Source organism: Ovis aries, chromosome 1, assembly GCF_016772045.2.
Source record: "Ovis aries strain OAR_USU_Benz2616 breed Rambouillet chromosome 1, ARS-UI_Ramb_v3.0, whole genome shotgun sequence".
NCBI classification, from domain to species: Eukaryota; Metazoa; Chordata; class Mammalia; order Artiodactyla; family Bovidae; genus Ovis; species Ovis aries.
Genome location: NC_056054.1, coordinates 217,603,200 through 217,624,115, shown reverse-complemented (window position 1 = coordinate 217,624,115; position 20,916 = coordinate 217,603,200). Strand labels below are relative to the sequence as shown.

Below are 20,916 nucleotides of genomic sequence, written 5' to 3'. Positions count from 1 at the left end.
TCCTGTCACTTAAAACCTGCGCTGGTTCTCTAGTTCCAGGAGGCATAGAACCAGGAGGCAAAGATTCTCCACCCTAGGAGGGTGCAAAGGAGAGAGATCCAACTGAGAGTAGGTAAAAGTTAGAGAACACTTTCTCCACTCAAGAAATGTTTCCCTCTTCCTTCCACCAAAGAGAGCCATCAGACAAATAAGTCCTTTTTAAAAGTGTACTTGCTCTTAGAAAGATTAAATCTAGAGATTATTTACACTTGAATGCCAATTACTCTACTCAGATAAACAGAGGTTTTCCCATTACCGTGTAGTTGAACTTATTGACTAATTCACTAACCTACTTATCAGTGAACTTACTAATTTCCTGAATAACTTCAGACTTCCTAATTTCCTTCCTTTACTGCCTACTAAATCAGGCGCTCTGGTGATATCATATCAGAGACTTAAATGGTAAGTAAGGCAGCTCTCCTGACCTTGAAGTGTCTATATTCTAGTTGGGAAAGGGTTTAATAAACAGATGATTCCCCACAGCTGGTGTTTAATGCTATAGAGTATACATGAGGTGCTCTGGGAGCCCAGTGGGGGGGAGTGTGGTTCTTGGGGAGCATGGTCCTTTGGTGGCTGGGGAAGTGGAGACAAAGTGAGGAGGCTTTTGAACTGCATCTTGAAGGGTGAACTGGGCTTTCCCAGGCAGGCAAAAATGGGAAAGGATGGTCTCAGGCAGATAAAAGGGCACAGCTTGGATGATCTATGGGCAACGCTGGGGACTGAGGGTGATGATTCTGCAGAGGGGGGCTGGGACCAAGTGTTGAGGGAAAGAACCTTGTTATTAGGTTGGGGGAATCTAGCAGAAAAGGGCTGTACCATTATAGTTGTAAAGCTTTGTCTTGGTTGTAAAACCCACTCTGCACACAAAGTCTTATCTGAGAGCCTAATTCATAAGTAAATGAAAGCTGGGTGGCTCTGTCTGAGGAGGGAGTGGGATGCCTGCCCAGGAACTCCCTCATCCCATGCCTCCCCAAAGCCTCTGAGTATACTCCGTGGACCCACAGGCTGAAGCTGAGTATTCAGTTAACGACAGAGCTGGGATCCAAACGGAAGTCCCTGGATACCCAGTTCTAGGCACTTTCCAATCCATTCTTTCATCATCTGAAATATTTATACGGCACCATCTTGATGCATCTATGGGAGATTTTAGGAATTTAAAGGGGAATAGGAAGAATATAGTTCCTCTTTTTGTGGGTCTGACAGTCTAGTGGAGAAGACAGACCAGAAAAGCAACAAGTTTAAGGAAACAAGAAAGGAGATATTAGTTGCAGGGGCTGGGGGAATACATGGGCTGATTTAAAGAGATGCAACATTGAGTTCTGAAGTGAGGTCTTCAGAGAGCCAGAAGGACTACCCATAAGGAAAGAGGGCATCAGGACGTATGAGAAGCAGTGGAGAGAAGTGTTCACAGAAACAGTTAACCAGCGCTGCAGTTTCATTCAGGTCTCTGGGATCAGTCTTGGCCTGCGTATTGATCAGAGCGTCTGCCTGGGGTAACTGGCTACAGGTTGCAGATACCCAGCCTGGCTGGTTGTTTTGGACATGTTTTATCTGTCAGCAGTCCTCCTGAGTGCCACTTATCCTGTCTTCCAGACTCAGGGAGGAATCAGCTGTTGGGCGACACCAGAGCGACTCACCACTTAGACCCAAACATGTCTTTAAGGACACCCTCACCAAAGATGGCATTTTGCTGAGATGATTGTTATCCATTTCCTTCTCATTTTCTTAGTCTTCTTAAAACGTCTCTGTTCCATTTATAAATTCACAGCAAGGCTATAGCTGTTATATATACAGTGAGCCCCCTACATATGAACCTTCAGGTTGCAAACTTTCAAAGATGTAAACATGCATTCACATGTCCAATCACATAAGTCAGTGCCTGTGTCCAGCGTACGTTGTCACATGCATGAACCCTCTACAAGTGGCTGTGCTTTTGTGTACTTTACTGTGCATTGCTGTGTAGAGTACAGTAGCGCAGTATCTTTATTTCAAGCCCAGGATGTCTAGAAACAGCATAAAAGCAGCAGTGATGTAGCTGGTACTACTGTACTTTTCAAGGTACTGTACTGTAAGATTAAAAATGTTTTCTTTATTTTTGTGTTTTTTTAAATGTATTATTTGTGTGAAAAGTATTATAAACTTATTACAGTACAGGACTGTATAGCCGAATGTGTTAGGTACCTAGGCTAACTCTGTCGGATTTTCGAATGAATTGGACTTGCAGGCTCTTGGAGTGGAATTTACTCGTATGTAGGGGACTTTCTGTGTTGCTATGGTTGCTAGTACTGCTTACATGTGGTTTTGGAGTGGGATACAACAAGAAATCACAGGGCCCTAGAGAGAAATAATGTGTGAATTCTCTGGGAAACATTTGTTTTCTCGGCAGCACTGAATTTCAGGAGGTGGTGCTGAAGTATCCCCATCATTTTGTCCCCCTTGAGAAGCATATTGTTGAGATCTAAGAAACATCTATTCAGCCCCCTGTCAAGTGTGGTGAACCCCTACGACCCTGCCTCAGTGTCCTGTTCCTATGCTCTTCATCAGCCAAGAAACTGTGGGGTTTCTTTTTCAGGGAGTAATCCATCAGGCACTCTCTCCTTCTCACCTCAACTGTCTCTTCTACCTGAGAAACCTTGGTTACTTCATCACTTGTCAGTGAAGCTTGGGCCAATTTTTACAAATGTGTCTGGAAGAAAAATAATTTGTCTTGGAACTCCTGTTTCTTTGCATCTGAGAAGAGACTTATAATTTTTCTGCCAAAGTGGGCCTCAGGTGGACAATAAGAGCTTGTGTTTAGGGGATGGGCAGCATCTTCAATCAGGGGGGTGCGACACTCTTACTCACTGACACTGACAGGACTCCAATTACCGTTGGGAGGAAACAGAACTGGAAAGTTCCCAGCCCACAGCACCAACATATCAACATACAGACAGGAAGGAAGGAAGCTGACCTCAGGGTGAGAGAAGTGACCACCAAAATAGGTCAAGGAAGTTTAATAATTTACTGATTAAATGTGATCGGACTGTTTACTCTCTTGCCTTGATCTCCCCTTTGAAAATATTTTAAAGGTTATTAGAGGTATGGTTTTCATAATATGATGAATTCCAGTAATATTATTCCATAATATGATGAATTATACAGTCTAGTCATGCTGTTGTTAATATCATCATTAATGTACATTAGTTAATTTTTAATAGCTTATCAAGGTATGAGGATGGTAATAATAATGATGATCATGCGGCTGCTTTCAACTAAAGAATCCACGGGGTTAGTTGTTTCTGAGTCTGTCTTCTGGCCCAGATTGATCCCTCTTCATTGCTAAGGTGGCAGGTGGTCTCAAACCGCCCTTTTTTCTGCTCCTAACAATTTCATGTTGGTGTCCTTGGGTAAACATCAAAGGCAGCCTCAGAGGGCAAAAGATGTTACAAAAGGGAAAGACATGTTTGGGGGCATCTACCTCTGTTAGGCCCATTGTATGCAGTTACCCATCAGATGCTCAGGTGAGCTGTGAGGTAAGGCTAGAGTCTCCATCAACAGCCCCTCCTGGCTTTAGGAGAAGCTGCGAGGTGTCATAGGAGTCACACAGCCTCTGGAGGGAGACAGAGTGTACTCATGACAGTTAAATAAGATAATGCACACAGATCACGTTGCCTAGCATCTAGCACACTGTAAGTGCTTGATAAGTGGCCACTAGAAGTTTTGCCAACTGTGGCCTTGAGTAAGTCACCCAATTCACTGAGCCTTAGTTTCTCCATCTGGAAAATGGCAATGGTGATGCCTACCAGGCAAGCTGTCATGGGTCTTGGCGTTTAGCAGGCACCCCTCCAGCGGCATCTATGGCTGTAATTATAGTTGAGGAAGAGGAATCTGAGAACTTTACTTAGAAGTAGATTCTGGAGTGTTTACGTGGGAGCCTTGGCCTCGTAGGTGGAATAAAAGAGATTAGAAGCAAGTAGTGTTGGCTGATGGTGTTAGAGAGTCAGCATTGGCAGAGATATCAGAAGTAATCGAGCATTCAGATCAAGCCCTGTGTGTGCTTGGTTCACTTCTAAATCTGAACCTGGAAAAATTTCTTTCTGGATTCTTAATCTTTATTATAGGGATAACTGTTCTGTTCCACAAATCCAGTTAGAAATTGTGAAGATGAAAAGAGAGTTCCCATTTTCTTGTTCAGCCTTTCTTTATGTGGAGAAGGCAATGGCAACCCACTCCAGTACTCTTGCCTGGAAAATCCCATGGACGGAGGAGCCTGGTAGGCTGCAGTCCATGGGGTCGCGCTGCCCCTCGTCCAGATGACTCTGATGACTGGACCAAAATGGCTTTGTGCAGAAAGGCAAGGAGAGCAGGCATGGAAATAACAGCTTGTCGAAGATTTTCCAGCTCATTTCTCTCCAAAATTGGGCAATGCCCCTATTCCTGAAGCACAGGAATGTGGCACCGACGGAGGGCAGCTCTAAGAAGTGAGGGGACCAGACCACTACCCCTTTGTCCTGAGAATTTAATGGGCAGGGTCAAAAGTGAGTGCTAAGAGAACACACTTGAGCACTTGTGTGGCCTCCTCAGCCCACTTGATGAGCAGGTAGGACCAGGTTCTGCTGGGACAGGCTGTGTTCTCGGCAGATGCCTGGGAGGGTAAGACCCAGAGAATCTTTTGCGGGCCTGGGCCTGCTCTCAGTGGAGGATATTCCCAGAGAAACCCCCTTAAGAGACAGGCGCCATTTTGACTTTTTTCCAAAGTCACATGCAGGGAGGGCAGAGTAGGGCCAGAGAGAGGCTCAGGATTTGGGAGGCAGTTAGAGAGAACTTTCTGGGTGTAGGGACCCGGTGGCAGCTCCTGCTCCTCTAATTATCCTCCCTCCCAGGATACGAACGCCTACCACTTTCACCTCCCTTCCTCTCCGGCCCTGTTTGTGCTCTCTAGCCCACAAACTTTAGAAGAGTTTGGTCTTCCGTAGGGCATAAGTCTGAAGTTTGTATTTTAGGAGTGAGTGTTGCTGCCTACTGGTCCATGAGGTAGGAAGGATAGTGTGTGTGTTAAACAGTACTGGACACAGCTGACCAGGATCCAGGGGTTACTGCTCTTGCCAGATTCTCATCTAAGTGGTCCTGATGGGTTTTTTTTCCAACTAGACAGCCCCTACTGAATGCAGTAGCAGTGGTGGGATTTTAGCTGACGCTTCTGTAAGACCGCTCCAGTGACTGGAGCAGTGAATCCCTTGCATATGTCAGTGGCTTCTTGACAGAGACATTCCCTCCAAGGGGAACGTGGAGTGCTTTTGGCCTGATGTATCGTGTCAAGTGCTCTCATAATTAAAACACACTTAGAAGTGTTTGTGAAGGAGCAGACATTTGTATCCATGTTTTATATATAAGAGAAACTTATTGCATTGTTTATTTTCCTTAAAAAGTCTAAGAAATTATAAACTGGGGTATTTATAAATAAAATCTCAAGATAAATAGCCAAGGAGTGGGAGGCAGGTTCAAGAGGGAGGGGATATATGCTTACTTAAGGCTGATTCACATTGTTGTATGGCAGAAACTAACACAACATTGTAAGGCAATTATTTTCTGATTAAAAAAAGATAACTAGCAAAGGACTATTAATTTTTTTTAACTTTTTATTTTGTATTGGGGTAGAGCCAATTAACAATGTTGTGGTAGTGTCAAGTGAACAGTGAAGGGATTCAGCCGTACATATACAAGTATCCATTCTCCTCCAAACCCCCTCCCTTCCAGCCAGGCTGGCACAGAACATTTGAGTAGTGTTCCCTGTACTATACAGTAGGTTGCCAAGGACTATTATTGAATTTATTCCAGAATAGGAAATTCCTAAAGCACTGATAGGATATAAAGATATATTTATGTGTGCACGTGTATACATACATAATTATGTAAATGTATACATAGATTTCTATATTTTCAACTACTTTGCATGGAATTTTGGGACCCAAGCCTATGTCTAGTAGTCACGTGTGGATGTGAGAGTTCTACTATAAAGAAAGCTGAGCGCCAAAGAATTGATGCTTTTGAACGGTGGTGTTGGAGAAGACTCTTGAGAGTCCCTTGGACTGCAAGAAGATCCAACCAGTCCATCCTAAAGGAGATCAGTCCTGAGTGTTCATTGGAAGGACTGATGTTGAAGCTGAAACTCCAATACTTTGGCCACCTAATGTGAAGAACTGATTCATTTGAAAAGACTCTGATGCTGGGAAAGATTGAAGGCAGGAGGAGAAAGGGACGACAGAGGATGAGATGGCTGGATGGCATCACTGACTCAATGGACATGAGTTTGAGTAAACTCCTGGCGTGCTGCAGTCCATGGGGTCGCAAAGAGTCAGACACAACTGAGCAACTGAACTGAACTGAAGTCTATGTCAGTGGTGAAGCAGAGCATGAAACATGTGTGATGCTTGCTTTTCACACACATATAGTCACCCATGGACATGCAATAAAGCACAGGCCCAGGCTGTGTCCAGGATGAATGCATTCCCTGGGTTGTCAAATCAAAGGTTCACTTTATTGCTTGCTGTTCTCTCTTTTTCATGCTACCTCTACCCTTTGTCTTACAGTGTTTGTCTATGCTGTACCCCGGAAGCGGCCAGCTCCTGGATACGGGAGGTAGACAGTCCACTGGAAAGGCCATTCATCAGTGTCCCTGCGTCTTGAAATGTCAGCACTCACACATTCTTCACTTCCTTGTGTAAGAATCTGTTCTTCCTTCAGTTTCATTCCTACTCCTCTGCCTACATTTTTCTTTCTCCACTGTTGCTTCCTGTTTCTCCGTCTCCATCTGACTGTGGCCACTTAACAAAGTCCTGCCCTTAGTTCTTTTCTCTTCATACCCCTCTGCTTTGGTGACCTTACCTCTTTGCCAGGGCTTGGGGAGTGTGCAGGGCCCTCCCTGATTCACTTGGGTGGCCCTGCCCCTTAACCCCACCTTTGTGACCTGGCAGCATGAGGAGGGACACTGAGTGGGACCGGATGTTTAGAGCAGGTGGCTGGCACGAGCAGTCCGTGAGCTGGTGCGGTCGGTCACAGTGTCTGCCTTTACCAGGCCTCCAAGGGCGAGAGCTGGTGCCTGGCACAACTGCTCTTCACGGTTTCCATGTGCACTCCTGCATCAGGCGGTTATCCTTGGTTGTTGTGCCTGACTCATCTCTAGCCCCTATTTCACTGCACAGAAAGGAGGCTGCTTAAATATCTTTTGTTCCGAGAGAGAGAATACTTCGTCATGGTACCCTGTTTAATTTACATGGAGCATTTACTACAGTTTGGAATTTTTCTGTATATTTATTTACTTGTCTTCTGAGGAACAGTCTTCTTGTATGTTTTGAAGCACAGCTTGTTTGAAGGGACTGCCCCCGTAGAGATAGAGTTCCTCTTGGGCAAATACCTTCAGAAGTAAAAGCAAGCTCTTTGCCCACTGTTTATCTGGAGAAAGGGTGGGTAGGAGGTGGGTCTGAGTCTTCTGCTACGTGTGCGTGGAGGGACTTCCGAATCTGAACCACAGATGGCTCATTTGCACCAGGAACAAGCCTAGCCTTGTTAGGTTGGAGACCTGGTCAGCAGTAGTGATAGTCATAAAAATAATAGCAAACATTACTAAACACTGACTACGTGTACCAGCTCTGCTTAGCGCTTTCCATACGTGATCTGAATCTCACAAGGTCGTAACGGTGCTGAGGCTGTCCTTATTCCATTTATAGAAATTGAGGTCAAGATCTAGCTAGGTTCTCAGGACTCCCTGATCTTTTCCACTTGCAGAATACACCTAGACAATGACACTTGTATGAATGTGGTCAGGAGGTCCTGTGTAAAGGGTCGAGGCTGTTCATAGGTACAAGTGACAAGCCTGGCCACCTCCTGTGGCCCTGAGGGCTAAGGGAACAATACCCTGGCACATCCCCTGCTTGGGGAGCCCTAGGTTAAGTGCATTTTTTAAGTCTCACAAGTAGTAAATGGCTGAGCAGGGCTTGAAGTGAGGTATGTCAGCTCTGGGACTGATCACTCCCATGCTATGTGGTGATGGGGTGTGTGGGTGGAATTGAGGCACCGGACCTTTTTTTTTTTTCACAAATCTTTCCCCTCCCTGGGTTCTCTTTTTCACCCTAACTCATATGGGCAAGCTTCCCTGGTAGCTCAGATGGTAAAGAATCTGCCTGCAATGCAGGAAGCCCAGGTTTGATCCCTGGGTCCAGAACATCCCCTGGAGAAAGGAAAGGCAACCCACTGTAGTATTCTTGCCTGGCAAATTCCATGGACAGAGGAGCCTGGTGGGATACAGTCCATGGGGTCGCAAAGAGTTGGACATGACTGAAGCAACTAACACTTTCACTTTTAATCTAAACTCTTCATTTTGCAGAGGAGGAAACTGAGGGCACAAGATGTAAATGACTTATTCCAGGGTCCCAAGCTGCTGGGGGGCAGGGCTGGACCAGATCCCGGGTGTCCCAGGCCCTTTGTCTCCGGCAGTGCCCACGACTATTTCATGTGTGCCTGTCTTGTTTCTTCGCACCCATGCCAAGCCCCTTGTCTCGGAGTTCTTTCCTGTCTTCTGCAACATCTCTGCGTTGCCAAGCCCAGAGCTGGCGGCCAGTCCCTCCCATAGCCACGCTGGGTGCTCTCAGTATGCCCTGTCCACCCCAGCCAGTGCTGGAGAAGATGTAAAAGAAGCCCAGTCTCTCCTGGGTTTGCTGGAGGAAGCTCATTTTCACATTAAGTGATCTGAGAAACTTGCATATTTCTATTAGATTGTGCTCACCTTTCCTGAACTGGTGACTGACAGCCTTCCTACAGGGCTGTCAATCCAGCCCCCCGTGGAAGAGCTGCCTGCACTTCACAGTACCCTTCTCACTGCTGACAGGTGACGGAAAGGCACTGCACTTTGAAGTCACTTTCATGACCCAGGTTACAGAAGTTTTGATCTAGAAAAGTACTCATTTAATCAATAGAACAGAGTGAGCTAGAGGCTCTTTTAAAACCCCAATAAGAATGAAGCTTTAGTTAAAAAAAAAGAATGAGGGTTTCCTTGATTTGCTCAGTTTTCTCTGGTGAGTTTTTAAATTTTGGGGGTGTGTGTCTACATGAAGCAACACGGGGGTAATAGCCTCTGGAGAAGGCAGAATCAAATTTAGACTTGCCTTTTTTAGCCTCTGACTACTTTGTTGTCCTGGACAAGTCACCCAACCTCCCTGAGCCTCAGTTTTGTCATCTGCAAGGTGAATCTGACAGTGGTACTTATTTTGTAGGATTTGTTGGGAGGATTGTGCAGCTGGTGTTCAGCTGGTGCCAGGCATATTCTTAATGCCCAGTGGTTTAGCTATTATGGTGAGCTATACAACAGGAACAGTACTATCGCCTAGCAGGGAGGCTGAGAGGATTAAATGAGGTAGTATACGCATGGTGCCTAGGGCACGGTATTCACTTAATAATAATAATAACAACAGTAATAATAGTAGTGGCTAACATTTATCAAGTGTTTACTAACTGATGTCTTAGAGACTTTACAAATATCAGGGGCAGCCGCTATTATTATTAAGATTTCCAACTTAAAGCTGTGTATTTGGACAGTATGTTGGAGAGCTAGTCTTCAAGAAGCTTGAAGGCTGCCCCGCATATGTTTGTTCATCTTTGCATTTCTACTCTCTCAATGTTTCTGCCTCTCCCACTCCCCCTAGTGATTAAGAGCACTTCTCAGATATGTTTGGAGGAACTAATAAAGGCAAGTTTGTGGAATGAATGAGCGATCTAGATAATTGAAAACAGGTTGCAGAAGGGCCAACCCTTCTGGTGGTCACCTCTCACCTCTGCTTCAGTTTGAGGAGGGGAAGCACACCAGACTACCTAGATAGACCCTAAGTCTTTGGAGATCTCTTTGGCCATGAAAATCAACCGGAGATGAACACTGGAACGAGGAGGCCCAGCTTAAACTGTGAGGATCTGCAGAACCGGTGCAGGGAGGAGACTGGGAGCCTCGTCTGTGGGAAACAGTTCTGCTCCCCTTACCACCTCCCCAGGGATTCAGTTACCAGGGCTCACCTGATGATGGATGAGAAGATGTGAAAGAGCGAGGGAGAATCTTTCACATGGTTAACACAAAATGATCACCCCTAGTGCTGAACCATAAACTGAGGGTGCCAAGTGGTCACTGGAGGCAGACTGCTCATGCCCTCCCTGTCCTGTCACCTCTTAAGCAAGAACCTTAAACCAACTGCCAAACTTTTCAGAAGCCTCCTTTTTTCTCATCTGTAATATGAGGACAATAACACCACTTACCACATAGGGTTGCTGTGAAGACTGAGTGAAGTAAAGTGTAAATCACTTAGAACTCTTTTGGTGCACAGGAAGTGCTCAAATCAGCTGCTTCTGCTGCTACTGTTATTATCAGTGCTATTATTGCTGTAATTACTTATCAGGTTTAGTGTTCATCTCCAACAGTGGAGATAAACCTAAAAAGTGATTGGTCCTTTAGGGTAGAGACAATTTCTTATTCATTTCTGGTATTGCCTTAAGACTGGCATATAGTGGGTACCCAACACAGCTTTCCAAAACTGTATCTTATTAGATTTTTGCTACTGTTTTTCATGAGCAGATAAAAATTATCAGTATTGTGTACCAGCCAGGGGACTTATGTTGTGAATGTTTACTGTCATTTATCCTTACAAAATCCCCTGAGAAGTGGGCTCAAAGAGTTATCGTAGACAGTGCATGATCTTAGGGGTCATTCAGACCTATACTCTGTTTGAGGTTCAGTTTTATTAATATTAAAAGGGCTGGAAATAAACAAGTTTGATTTCCCCACTCACGTCCACAGGAGCCTCTTGGGGCAGGTTGCATTGAATGGCCAGGTGTCGCTGGCATGGAGACCTTGCTTTGTGTTTCATCCCAAGCCAGCTGAACTAGAGAAACTCTGAAAACTATCCTGCTTTCATCCCTCATCTCTTCATAAATCTGTCAGTGGTGACCAGAGAGAAAACTACTTCCCCTATCTGGTTTATACAATCTGGTATACACAAAGGATTTCTAAGGTTTGGCACGGGCATGGGGTCTGGATGTGTGCTGCTGAGCTATTCGAGAGTAGATAAGACCTTTTGGATGAAGGGTAAAGGTTACAGCACAAGCTGCTTCCTCTGATAAATTTCCTCTACCTGTGATAGGCTGTGGGCAGCTGTGGTGTTGGGGCAAGAATGGTAGGAGGAGCCTGGGAAATTATTGTAGCTTTGAATCTTGTCCAATTATAGAGAAAGTGGTTCCCTCTCTTAGTCTGATTTGTTCTGTATCGTAAACTGGTTTGCATGGCATGGAGGATGATGCTACAAGGGCAAAAATCTCTTAAGAATCTGCTGGCCAAATAGTTTCTATCTTAGCATATGTTCCCTCTTCTTGTAGGTCATGGCTATTCCATAGGTAGGTCCTGATTCCTATAATGGAGTAGTTCTTAACCTGGGCTGCACATTAGAATTCCCCAGGGAATTAAAAAAAAAAAAGCTATCAATCCCTGGGTTGTACCCCATCCAGCTGAATTGGATTAGAATCTCTAGGGGGTAGAGACTGGCCTTCAGTATTTTAAAAAAGAAAACAAAATCAAAAGAAAATTTAAAAATGAGCCACAAGCTGAGAGAAAATGTTTGTAAAACCACACATCTAATAAAGGGCTTGTATACAAACTATATAAAGGAGTTTTATAAGTTGATTAAAAAAAACCCTGAAGACTCCGATTAAATAATGGGAAAAAGATTTGAACAAATACTTTACCAAAGAGTATATATATGCATGGCAAATAAGTAAAAAAAGATGTTCAAATATTCATAATTAGGGAAATGCAAATTAAAACCGTTCTGCTTAAGGCCAGAGTAGAAAAGGACCACGTATTAAAAAGCCTGAGGGTGGACAGGAGCTTGACCTCTGTGATGTGGAGGAGCGGTGGGGAACTGAATCCAGCGGGAGGCACTGGCTGTGGGAGGTCACGATGTGGGAGGTCACGATGTGGGAGGTCACGATGTGGGAGTGGGAGGAACATGGTGGAGGGGGCTTTCCTTGGCTTAGTGACCGAGGAACACCGAGTGAGAGGCCTGGATGAAGAAACCTAATATAAAACTGCCATCCATATGTCTTCTTTGGAGAAATGTCTATTTAGTTCTTCGGCCCATTTTTTGATTGGGTCGTTTATTTTTCTGGAATTGAGCTGCATAAGTTGCTTGTATATTTTTGAGATTAGTTGTTTGTCAGTTGCTTCATTTGCTATTATTTTCTCCCATTCCGAAGGCTGTCTTTTCACCTTGCTTATATTTTCCTTTGTTGTGCAGAAGCTTTTAATTTTAATTAGATCCCATTTTTTTATTTTTGCTTTTATTTCCAGAATTCTGGGAGGTGGATCATAGAGGATCCTGCTGTGATTTATTTCTGAGAGTGTTTTGCCTATATTCTCCTCTAGGAGTTTTATAGTTTCTGATCTTACATTTAGATCTTTAATCCATTTTGAGTTTATTTTTGTGTATGGTGTTAGAGAGTGATCTAGTTTCATTCTTTTACAAGTGGTTACCAGTTTTCCCAGCACCACTTGTTAAAGAGATTGTCTTTACTCCATTGTATATTCTTGCCTCCTTTGTCAAAGATAAGGTGTCCATATGTGTGTGGATTTATCTCTGGGCTTTCTATTTTGTTCCATTGATCTATGTGTCTGTCTTTGTGCCAGTACCATACTGTCTTGATGACTGTGGCTTTGTAGTAGAGCCTGAAGTCAGGCAAGTTGATTCCTCCAGTTCCATTCTTCTTTCTCAAGATTGCTTTGGCTATTCGAGGTTTTTTGTATTTCCATACAAATCTTGAAATTATTTGTTCTAGTTCTGTGAAAAATGTGGCTGGTAGCTTGACAGGGATTGCATTGAATTTGTAAATTGCTTTGGGTAGTATACTCATTTTCACTATATTGATTTTATTAGAGAAATGCAAATCAAAACCACAATGAGGTACCACTTCACACCAGTCAGAATGTCTGCGATCCAAAAATTTGCAAGCAATAAATGCTGGAGAGGGTGTGGAGAAAAGGGAACCCTCCTACACTGTTGGTGGGAATGCAAACTAGTACAGCCACTATGGAGAACAGTGTGGAGATTCCTTAAAAAATTGCAAATAGAACTACCTTATGACCCAGCAATCCCACTGCTGGGCATACACACCGAGGAAACCAGAATTGAAAGAGACACATGTACCCCAATGTTCATCGCAGCACTGTTTATAATAGCCAGGACATGGAAACAACCTAGATGTCCATTAGCAGATGAATGGATAAGAAAGCTGTGGTACATATACACAATGGAGTATTACTCAGCTGTTAAAAAGAATTCATTTGAATCAGTTCTGATGAGATGGATGAAACTGGAGCCAATTATACAGAGTGAAGTAAGCCAGAAAGAAAAACACCAATACAGTATACTAACACATATATATGGAATTTAGGAAGATGGCAATGATGACCCTGTATGCAAGACAGGAAAAAAGACACAGATGTGTATAACGGACTTTTTGGACTCAGAGGGAGAGGGAGAGGATGGGATGATTTGGGAGAATGGGAATTCTAACATGTAAACTATCATGTAAGAATTGAATCGCCAGTCCATGTCTGACATAGGGTGCAGCATGCTTGGGGCTGGTGCATGGGGATGACCCAGAGAGTTGTTGTGGGGAGGGTGGTGGGAGGGGGAGTCATGTTTGGGAACGCATGTAAGAATTAAAGATTTTAAAATTAAAAACAAAAAACAAAAAAAAACTGCCAACTTTGGCACAGTTATTTTGATCCTGGCCCTGGCTGGGAGCTCAGGGAAGGTTCTGGTTGGCTTCAGTGAGGAGGTGTCTGTTACAAAGGGTAGAGCAGTATTATGGCTGAGACCAGGTGCAGAGAGGAGTGTCCCTAATGGGGGAGAAGCAAGACTTTCTTTTGGTGCCTGGTAGAGTTACTGGATAGTACTGGGGCCTTCAGAGAAGCTAGGCCAGTGATGTGCCGGTTAATGTATAACAACGCACTCTCTGAAAACAACAAACAAACAAATGCTGATTTGTAGTGTTTGCCGATTTCTGTGGTGTCCATACTCCCTCCAGAGCCCCGGTCTAGGTTACACACGAGCACGGTTAGAGGGGGAGAGGCTCCCAGAATGTGACTGGGCCTGGTTCTGATTTCTAAATGTAAGCTAGCACCATGAAGGATAAGCTGTGGGGATTCACCTGTGGGAACTATTGTGGGTTTGGGGGACTGGGGCACAAAAGAATGGGACAGAAAGGAGACTGTGGGGAACACAGAGGAGACTGTGGGGCTTACCCGATGGCTCAGCAGGTAAAGAATCTACCTGCCAATGCAGGAGATGCGGGTTTGATCCCTAGGTTGGGAAGATCCCTTGGAGAAGGAAATGGCAACTCACTCCAGCATTCTTGCCTGAAAAATCCATGGACAGTAGAGCTGGAGGGTTAGAGTCCATAGGGCCACAAAGAGTTGGACACAACTGAGCGACTGAGCAGAGAGCAAGTGGTCTGCATTGACCAGGCGGGACCTTAGCCATCTGCCCTATGCCTTCTGTAGGACATGTGGTTACATGCCTGCCTTTTGTCTTACCGTTGCTATTCTGTTCTGTATGCTGACATTTTTAGATTTATAAATTTATGGTGAGTAAGAATCTGGCATCTTCCCCCAAATAATTTCTTTGCCAAACAAGTTTGAAAATGATTGCAATCAGGTTAATAGAATTTCAAGCATCCACAGGATTCATTCATGTGAATAAAATTTATTTTCATCTATAAGGAAAAAAATCCTCTCTTCTGCAGGAATCTCAGTTATTAGGATATTCAGGCATATTAGAGAATGACTTAAGGAAAAGATAGTGGTAAAACCAACAAGGATATAAGCCATGGCAGGAGATAAATATTTCACATCAGTCTGGAATTATTTTTCTCATCACATTAAAAAGATGACAGACGTAAAGCAGTGTGCTTTGTGGTTGCATGTCCCTGGTCTGTGCATCCCATGTGTGTGCATGTGTGGATGTATGCTCAGTTGTGTCTGACTGTTTGTGACCCCACGGACTGTAGCCCATCAGGCTCCTCTGTCCATGGAATTTTCCAGGTGAGATTGCTGGAGTGGGTTGCCACTTCCTACTAGAGGGAAGACGTCTCTTGCTTCTCCTGCATTGGCAGGTGGGTTCTTTACCACTCATGCCACCCGGGAAGCCTGTGCATCCCATAAAGATGAAGACTATTTAGCCTGGATGTGTGATATTAGTGCGGAACTCTCCTTGTGGTCGTATGCATTAGTACACAGAACTCCCAGTATAAGTCAGCACCTTTACTGCTTCAGAAACATTTGAAGAGGCCACAGCATTCATTGCCAAGACACGAGTTGACCCACGGGATTTTCCACCCTCAAATCCACCGTGAGCTTTTGCAGTATAAGCATCAAGAGCAAGACGTTTCCCTTCTTTTTCAGGGTTGCCATTGACCCATCCCTGGCATTCTGGGAAAATACTGTGGACCCCAACTCAAGAGGAGGAAAGAGGAAAAAGAAATAGCGCTGTTTCATAAACTATCAGTATGTAAGCCCTGGTGCCTTATTTAAAAAAAAACAAACAAATGAGCTTTATGATTTTTTCTCAAGGAGAGAGAAGAGGCGTGCCGAGCCACCACTGCAGAAAGTCAAGCTGTTGACGCGCTTGCAGCAGGTGGTGCTTTGTGGTCCTCACAACGCTTTATGTTTCCTGGCTTGGTTTCCTCCTCCTTGGAGATCCCAGTGCCAGTTTGGGGCTCGTCAAGTCCCAATCACATCAGGTTTACTGACGCGTCATTTTGCTACTCTGCCTATCCATTATTTATTATTTATAGCTTGGCTATGTCCCGCCCCCCCCCCCCCCCCGACTCACACACTCACACAAAGGGAACTGACCTACCTTCCCATGAAAGGAGACTTAGAATAAAAATAGAGCCATTGGGACATGACAGGGAATGAGACATTGGGCAGTGGGTAGGCACCAGGGTAATTATTTGGATGGAGAAACCAAAGGAAAAGGAAGCTACTCCAGTGAGCCAAACCTAGTGCTGAACTCCCTGTTAGTCAAAGCAAAAAGGTCTACCATTTCACGCCTCTCACTACTGAATACTCCAGAAGAGTGGGAGGAACGGTAACAGGCCGGGGAGCACGGCCTTCGCCTTCATCGAGAGGCTTACCTGACAGTATGGACGCCACGGCTGCAATGATGAAGGACACAATGACACCGGGTCCTGCCATCTCCTTGGCCACCAGCCCAGACACCACGTACATCCCTGTGCCCACGCAGCTGCCGACGCCGAGCGAGATGAGGTCCATGGTGGTGAGCACTTGGGCTAGCTTGGTGCCGTGTGCCGTTGTGGCCCCAGTTCCCTCCAGCATGGACTCCACCGGTTTGGTGCGCAGGATCCGAGAGTGCATGGCATACCAGGCGGCCCCCCACTGCACTCGCCGGGGGTCGAGGGAGGTGAGGAAGCCACTCATCCTGAGAGACAGGCAGTGGTGAAGGTCAGCTGACGGAGGTGGGCTGCAGAAGCCTCAGTGGCTGCTTCTGGAACTCATCTAGTGAATGGGGATCTCCCTTTCAGGAAAGGTCCAGAGGGACCTGCAGCAGCCTTCTCCTGGGCATGAGTGTCTGCAGGAAACACACAAGAAAGAGGAAGGTGAGACCAAGCGGGGAACAAACCACGGCTTGCAGACATAGGTAGAGGTCGGTGCACGGAACTGGTGGAACTGATCTGTCCTGTGTATTCATAACGCAGAGGGTTGCTTTTCCCGCTTTGTGTCCCTCCCAGTCCTAAATGACAGTTTGTGGTTTGCGCTGTGTTGCATGGTCCTTCTGAAGAGGGTGGTCTGATTAGGGCTCGGCCACTGGATCTGCAGTAAGTTATCTCATGTCTTTGTATGTCAGTTTCAACTGTACAGTGGGGATGGTCAAGCCTCCTGCCTTGTGCTGATGTGAGAATTAAATAAGTGTTTGTCTAAAAAGATCTTAGGGGCTTCCCTGGTAGCTCAGATGGTAAACAATCTGCCTGTAATACAGGAGACCCAGGTTTTATCCCTAGATCAGGAAGATCCCCTGGAGAAGGAAATGGCAACCCACTTAAGTATTCTTGCCTGGAGAATTCCATGGACAGAGATGCCTGGCAGGCTACAGTCCATGGGTTTGCAAAGAGTTGGATACCCATACACAGAAAGATCTTAAGACAATGCCTGGCAGGTGGAAGGTGCTTTTCTGTCAACCCACAAGTGCTTCTTACCTGGCTCTGCTAAAGTTTGGTTTGTGATTTTTAAGCATATTCTTTGGGGACACAAATCCTCATTTTTTAATATAAAGATGTAAAGTTAGATCTCAAGAGGGGCAGAGCCACCCCATGGGATTGTCTTGGAATTTTGTTCTCTAAAGAAATGGAAAGTTTTGGGAATTTTTTGCTCTCAGAGGTTGGGGTAGGGGCAGTGCCCATGGCATTTGGTGGGTGGGGCCCAGAGATGCTAAACGTGTTGGGTGATATCATACTATCTTCAGAGGTCTCATTGGATATTCTTGTAGGTGAAGAATCTGGTTATGATGATGTGAACTGAAACCTATCCCTGTTTAACATATAACCACAAGAGACTATTTTAGATGTTTTTAGTAGACCAGTCTCTTGGCTTTTCCAGGAAGGCAATTATAGAATATATTGAAGGAAGATTGTAAATTCTTTCATTTGAAACTTGAAAGGAGTTCATCACCATTTTGGAAAACCAAGACCCCCTTTCAGTGCAACCCATGGTACTGCATCGCCCATTCAGCACACCTATAACAGCCCGCAAAGGTGCCATTTGAAACTGGCATGTTGACAGTGATTTTTCATACAGTGCCAGCATCTTATGACAATATTTGTACTTGCCTGAGTGTTTATATACTGAAATAAGTTATATACAGGCAGGTTACTCATGAATTTTGCTTTAGGACATTAAACAAGGGTGTGTCAAAACGTTTATTATAAAAAAGAATGCTTGGTCTGATAGATTTGAGAATTGTTGTAATAGATGAGTTCTAAAATTTTGTCAAGTTGTTACAGAAAATGCAAAGATTATATGAAGCTACTTTCTTTGGACGTGTCTGACTCTTTGCAACCCCATGGACTGTAGCCCACCAGGCTCCTTCATCCGTGGGATTTTATAGGCAAGAATACTGGAGTGGGTTGCCATTTCCTTCTCCAGAGACTTTCTTTGCAAGTCAGTGTTAAAGAGTCAGTCACTAAGTCATGTCCGACTCTTTGTGACTCCATGGACTGTAGCCTGCCTGGCTTCTCTGTCGATGGAATTCTCGAGGCAAGAATACTGGAGTGGGTTGCCATTCCCTTCTCCAGGGGATCTTCCTGACCCAGGGATTCAGCCCAGGTCTCCTGCCTTGCTGGCTGATTCTTTACCATCTGAGTTACCTGGGAAGACTTGGAAGTCAGAGGCTTTATAAAATTCTATGAAGAATTTTTAAAGTACAGCTAGGACATTGATTCCAGGTACTATACTGATAGGCTTAGAACATTTACATTTACAGCAAGTACCAGCTGGTGTAATATACCAATATTATTAATTAATACTACTTAGCACTTGATGTAACACTTGTCTGCTTCTAAAGTCATTGCAAACACAACCTAATTAGAAGAATTAGGTGAAATGTGGCAGTTTAGTTCACAGGGATTGGGTGATGGACCTACTGGTTTAATTTCCTCCTAGGTTTGACAGCATTGCTTCATGCTGTGTGTTAATTCTTGACAACATCTAGGATATCAGTATAGTTGAATTGTGCCACTGTATATGGCAGTGTCATTCAAAAGCTTAGAGTGCTAACATTATCGAGATTTCCAGGTTTGTGAGAAAAGGTATATCTGGAAGGCTGCAAGAATAGTGCTCTACCTGAGCTCTTGAGCTCCTGTGGGGAAATCAGTGTACATATCTGTTTAATCCAACCCAGCCAGTATGTACTGAGCATCTGTTATGAGCAGGCATGGTGTTAAGCTCAGGGATGCAAAGACACAGTCCCTGCTCTCATGGAGTTTCCAGTCTAGAACTGGAGATGAGATAGTCACCAAATCACAGTGCAAGGGAGAAGGTTCATTTTTTTTTTCTCTGAAAGACTTATCTTTTATTATTTTTTGTGTGTGACAAAGGCATAGGATGGCCATTACAGGACAATCGGGCAATATAAGCAATGACATTCAGTGAGGAGAGACAAGATAATTCAATACACAGATAGAAAAATAAAACCAGATCATTCCAGAGAGGGATGAAGGTATGTTATGAGTTGAACAGTATCCCCTCCCCCCAAATTTATATGTTGAAGCCTTAACCCTCAGTGCTTGAGAAAGTGACCTCATTTGGAAACACAGTTTCTGCAGTGGTAACTAAGATGAAGCTGCGCTGGAGTAGGATGGGACCCTAATCCAACATGACTGGTGTTCTTATAAAAAGAGGAATTTTAGACACACAGGGAGTATGGGATGTGAAGATGTAGGCAGACATCATGGTGATGCATCTACCTTCCAGAGGACAACAAGGGCTGCCAGCCAGGCACCAGAACCTAGGAGAGAGCCCAGCAACAGATTTTTAATCAAAGCCCTCAGAAGAAACCCACACTTCTGAACCTTGATCTCAGACTTGTAGCCTCCAGAACTGTGAGATAATGCATTTCTGTTGTTTAAGTCATGCAGTTTGTGATACTTTGTTATAGCAGTCCTGGTGAATGAATACAGGCTATAAAGAAAATAAAACAGGGCAGTGAAGGGGTGAGAGGGTCTCTGTAGTCGTAGCATTGGCTCCCGAGAGGTGGGAAGTCATGCCAGGTGTCAGGGAGAGTGTCCTGCAGAGCCGGGTCAGAGGGGAGACGGGATGACTGCTTTGGGGAATGAGTGACACTGGGTCGGGGTGACGAGGAGGAGTCAGGCGCCGTGTTAGAGTGTTGAGTGTGTCAACTGGTTGAGTCCTAGGCAAACCTGCACTGACGCACGAGGCAGAGAAGGCTGGGGGTCCAGTAGCTCCTCTGTTGTCATGAAGCGCATTAGGGCAGAGCTGGCCCTTGGCCCCGCTTGCAGAGTTAGTTTCAGCTCCCCTGCCTGAGGGCTTTCCTGGTGGCCCAGCCTGTAAAGAATCCACTTGCAATGAGGGATACCCGGGTTCCGTCCCTGGGTCAGAATGATCCCCTGGAGAAGGAAATGGCAACCACTCCAGTATTCTTGCCTGGGAAATTCCTGGACATTCCTTGAAATTCCTTGCCTGGACAGAGGAGCTGGGTGGGCTACAGTCCAGTCCAGTTCATTTCAGTTGCTCAGTCATGTCCGACTCTTTGTGACCCCATGGACTGCAGCATGTTAGGCTTCCCTGTCCATCATCAACTCCCGGAGCTTGCTCAAACTCATGTCAATCGAATCAGTGATGCCATCCAACCATCTCATCCTGTCGTCCCCTTCTCCTCCCGCCTTCAATCTTTCCCAGCAACAGGGTCTTTTCCAGTGAGTCAGTTCTTTGCATCAGGTGGCCAAAGTATTGGAGTTTCAGCTTCAGCATCACTCCTTCCATTGAATATTCAGGACTGATTTCCTTTAGGATAGACTGGTTTGATCTCCTTGCAGTCCAAGGGACTCACAAGGGTCTTCTCCAATACCACAGTTCAAAAGCATCAATTCTTAGGTGCTCAGCTTTCTTCACAGTCCAACTCTCACATCCATACATGACCACTGGAAAAACCATAGCTTTCACTAGGACTTCTGTTGGCAAAGTAATGTCTCTGCTTTTTAATATACTGTCTAGGTTGGTCATAGCTTTTCTTCCAAGGAGCAAGCATCTTTTAATTTTATGGCTGCAGCCAC

The 20,916-nt window shown here is 44.9% G+C and overlaps 1 protein-coding gene across 1 annotated transcript in view; it reads right to left on the bottom strand.

Moving 5' to 3' along the window:
- SLC7A14 (solute carrier family 7 member 14) overlaps positions 1-20,916 on the bottom strand; it is a 114,792-nt gene that overhangs the window by 42,205 nt on the left and 51,671 nt on the right. The window contains exon 2 of the mRNA XM_027958409.3: positions 16,246-16,700. Coding sequence (XP_027814210.1) covers positions 16,246-16,549 — 304 coding nt within the window. The 5' untranslated portion in view covers positions 16,550-16,700. The remainder of the gene's footprint in view (positions 1-16,245; positions 16,701-20,916) is intronic.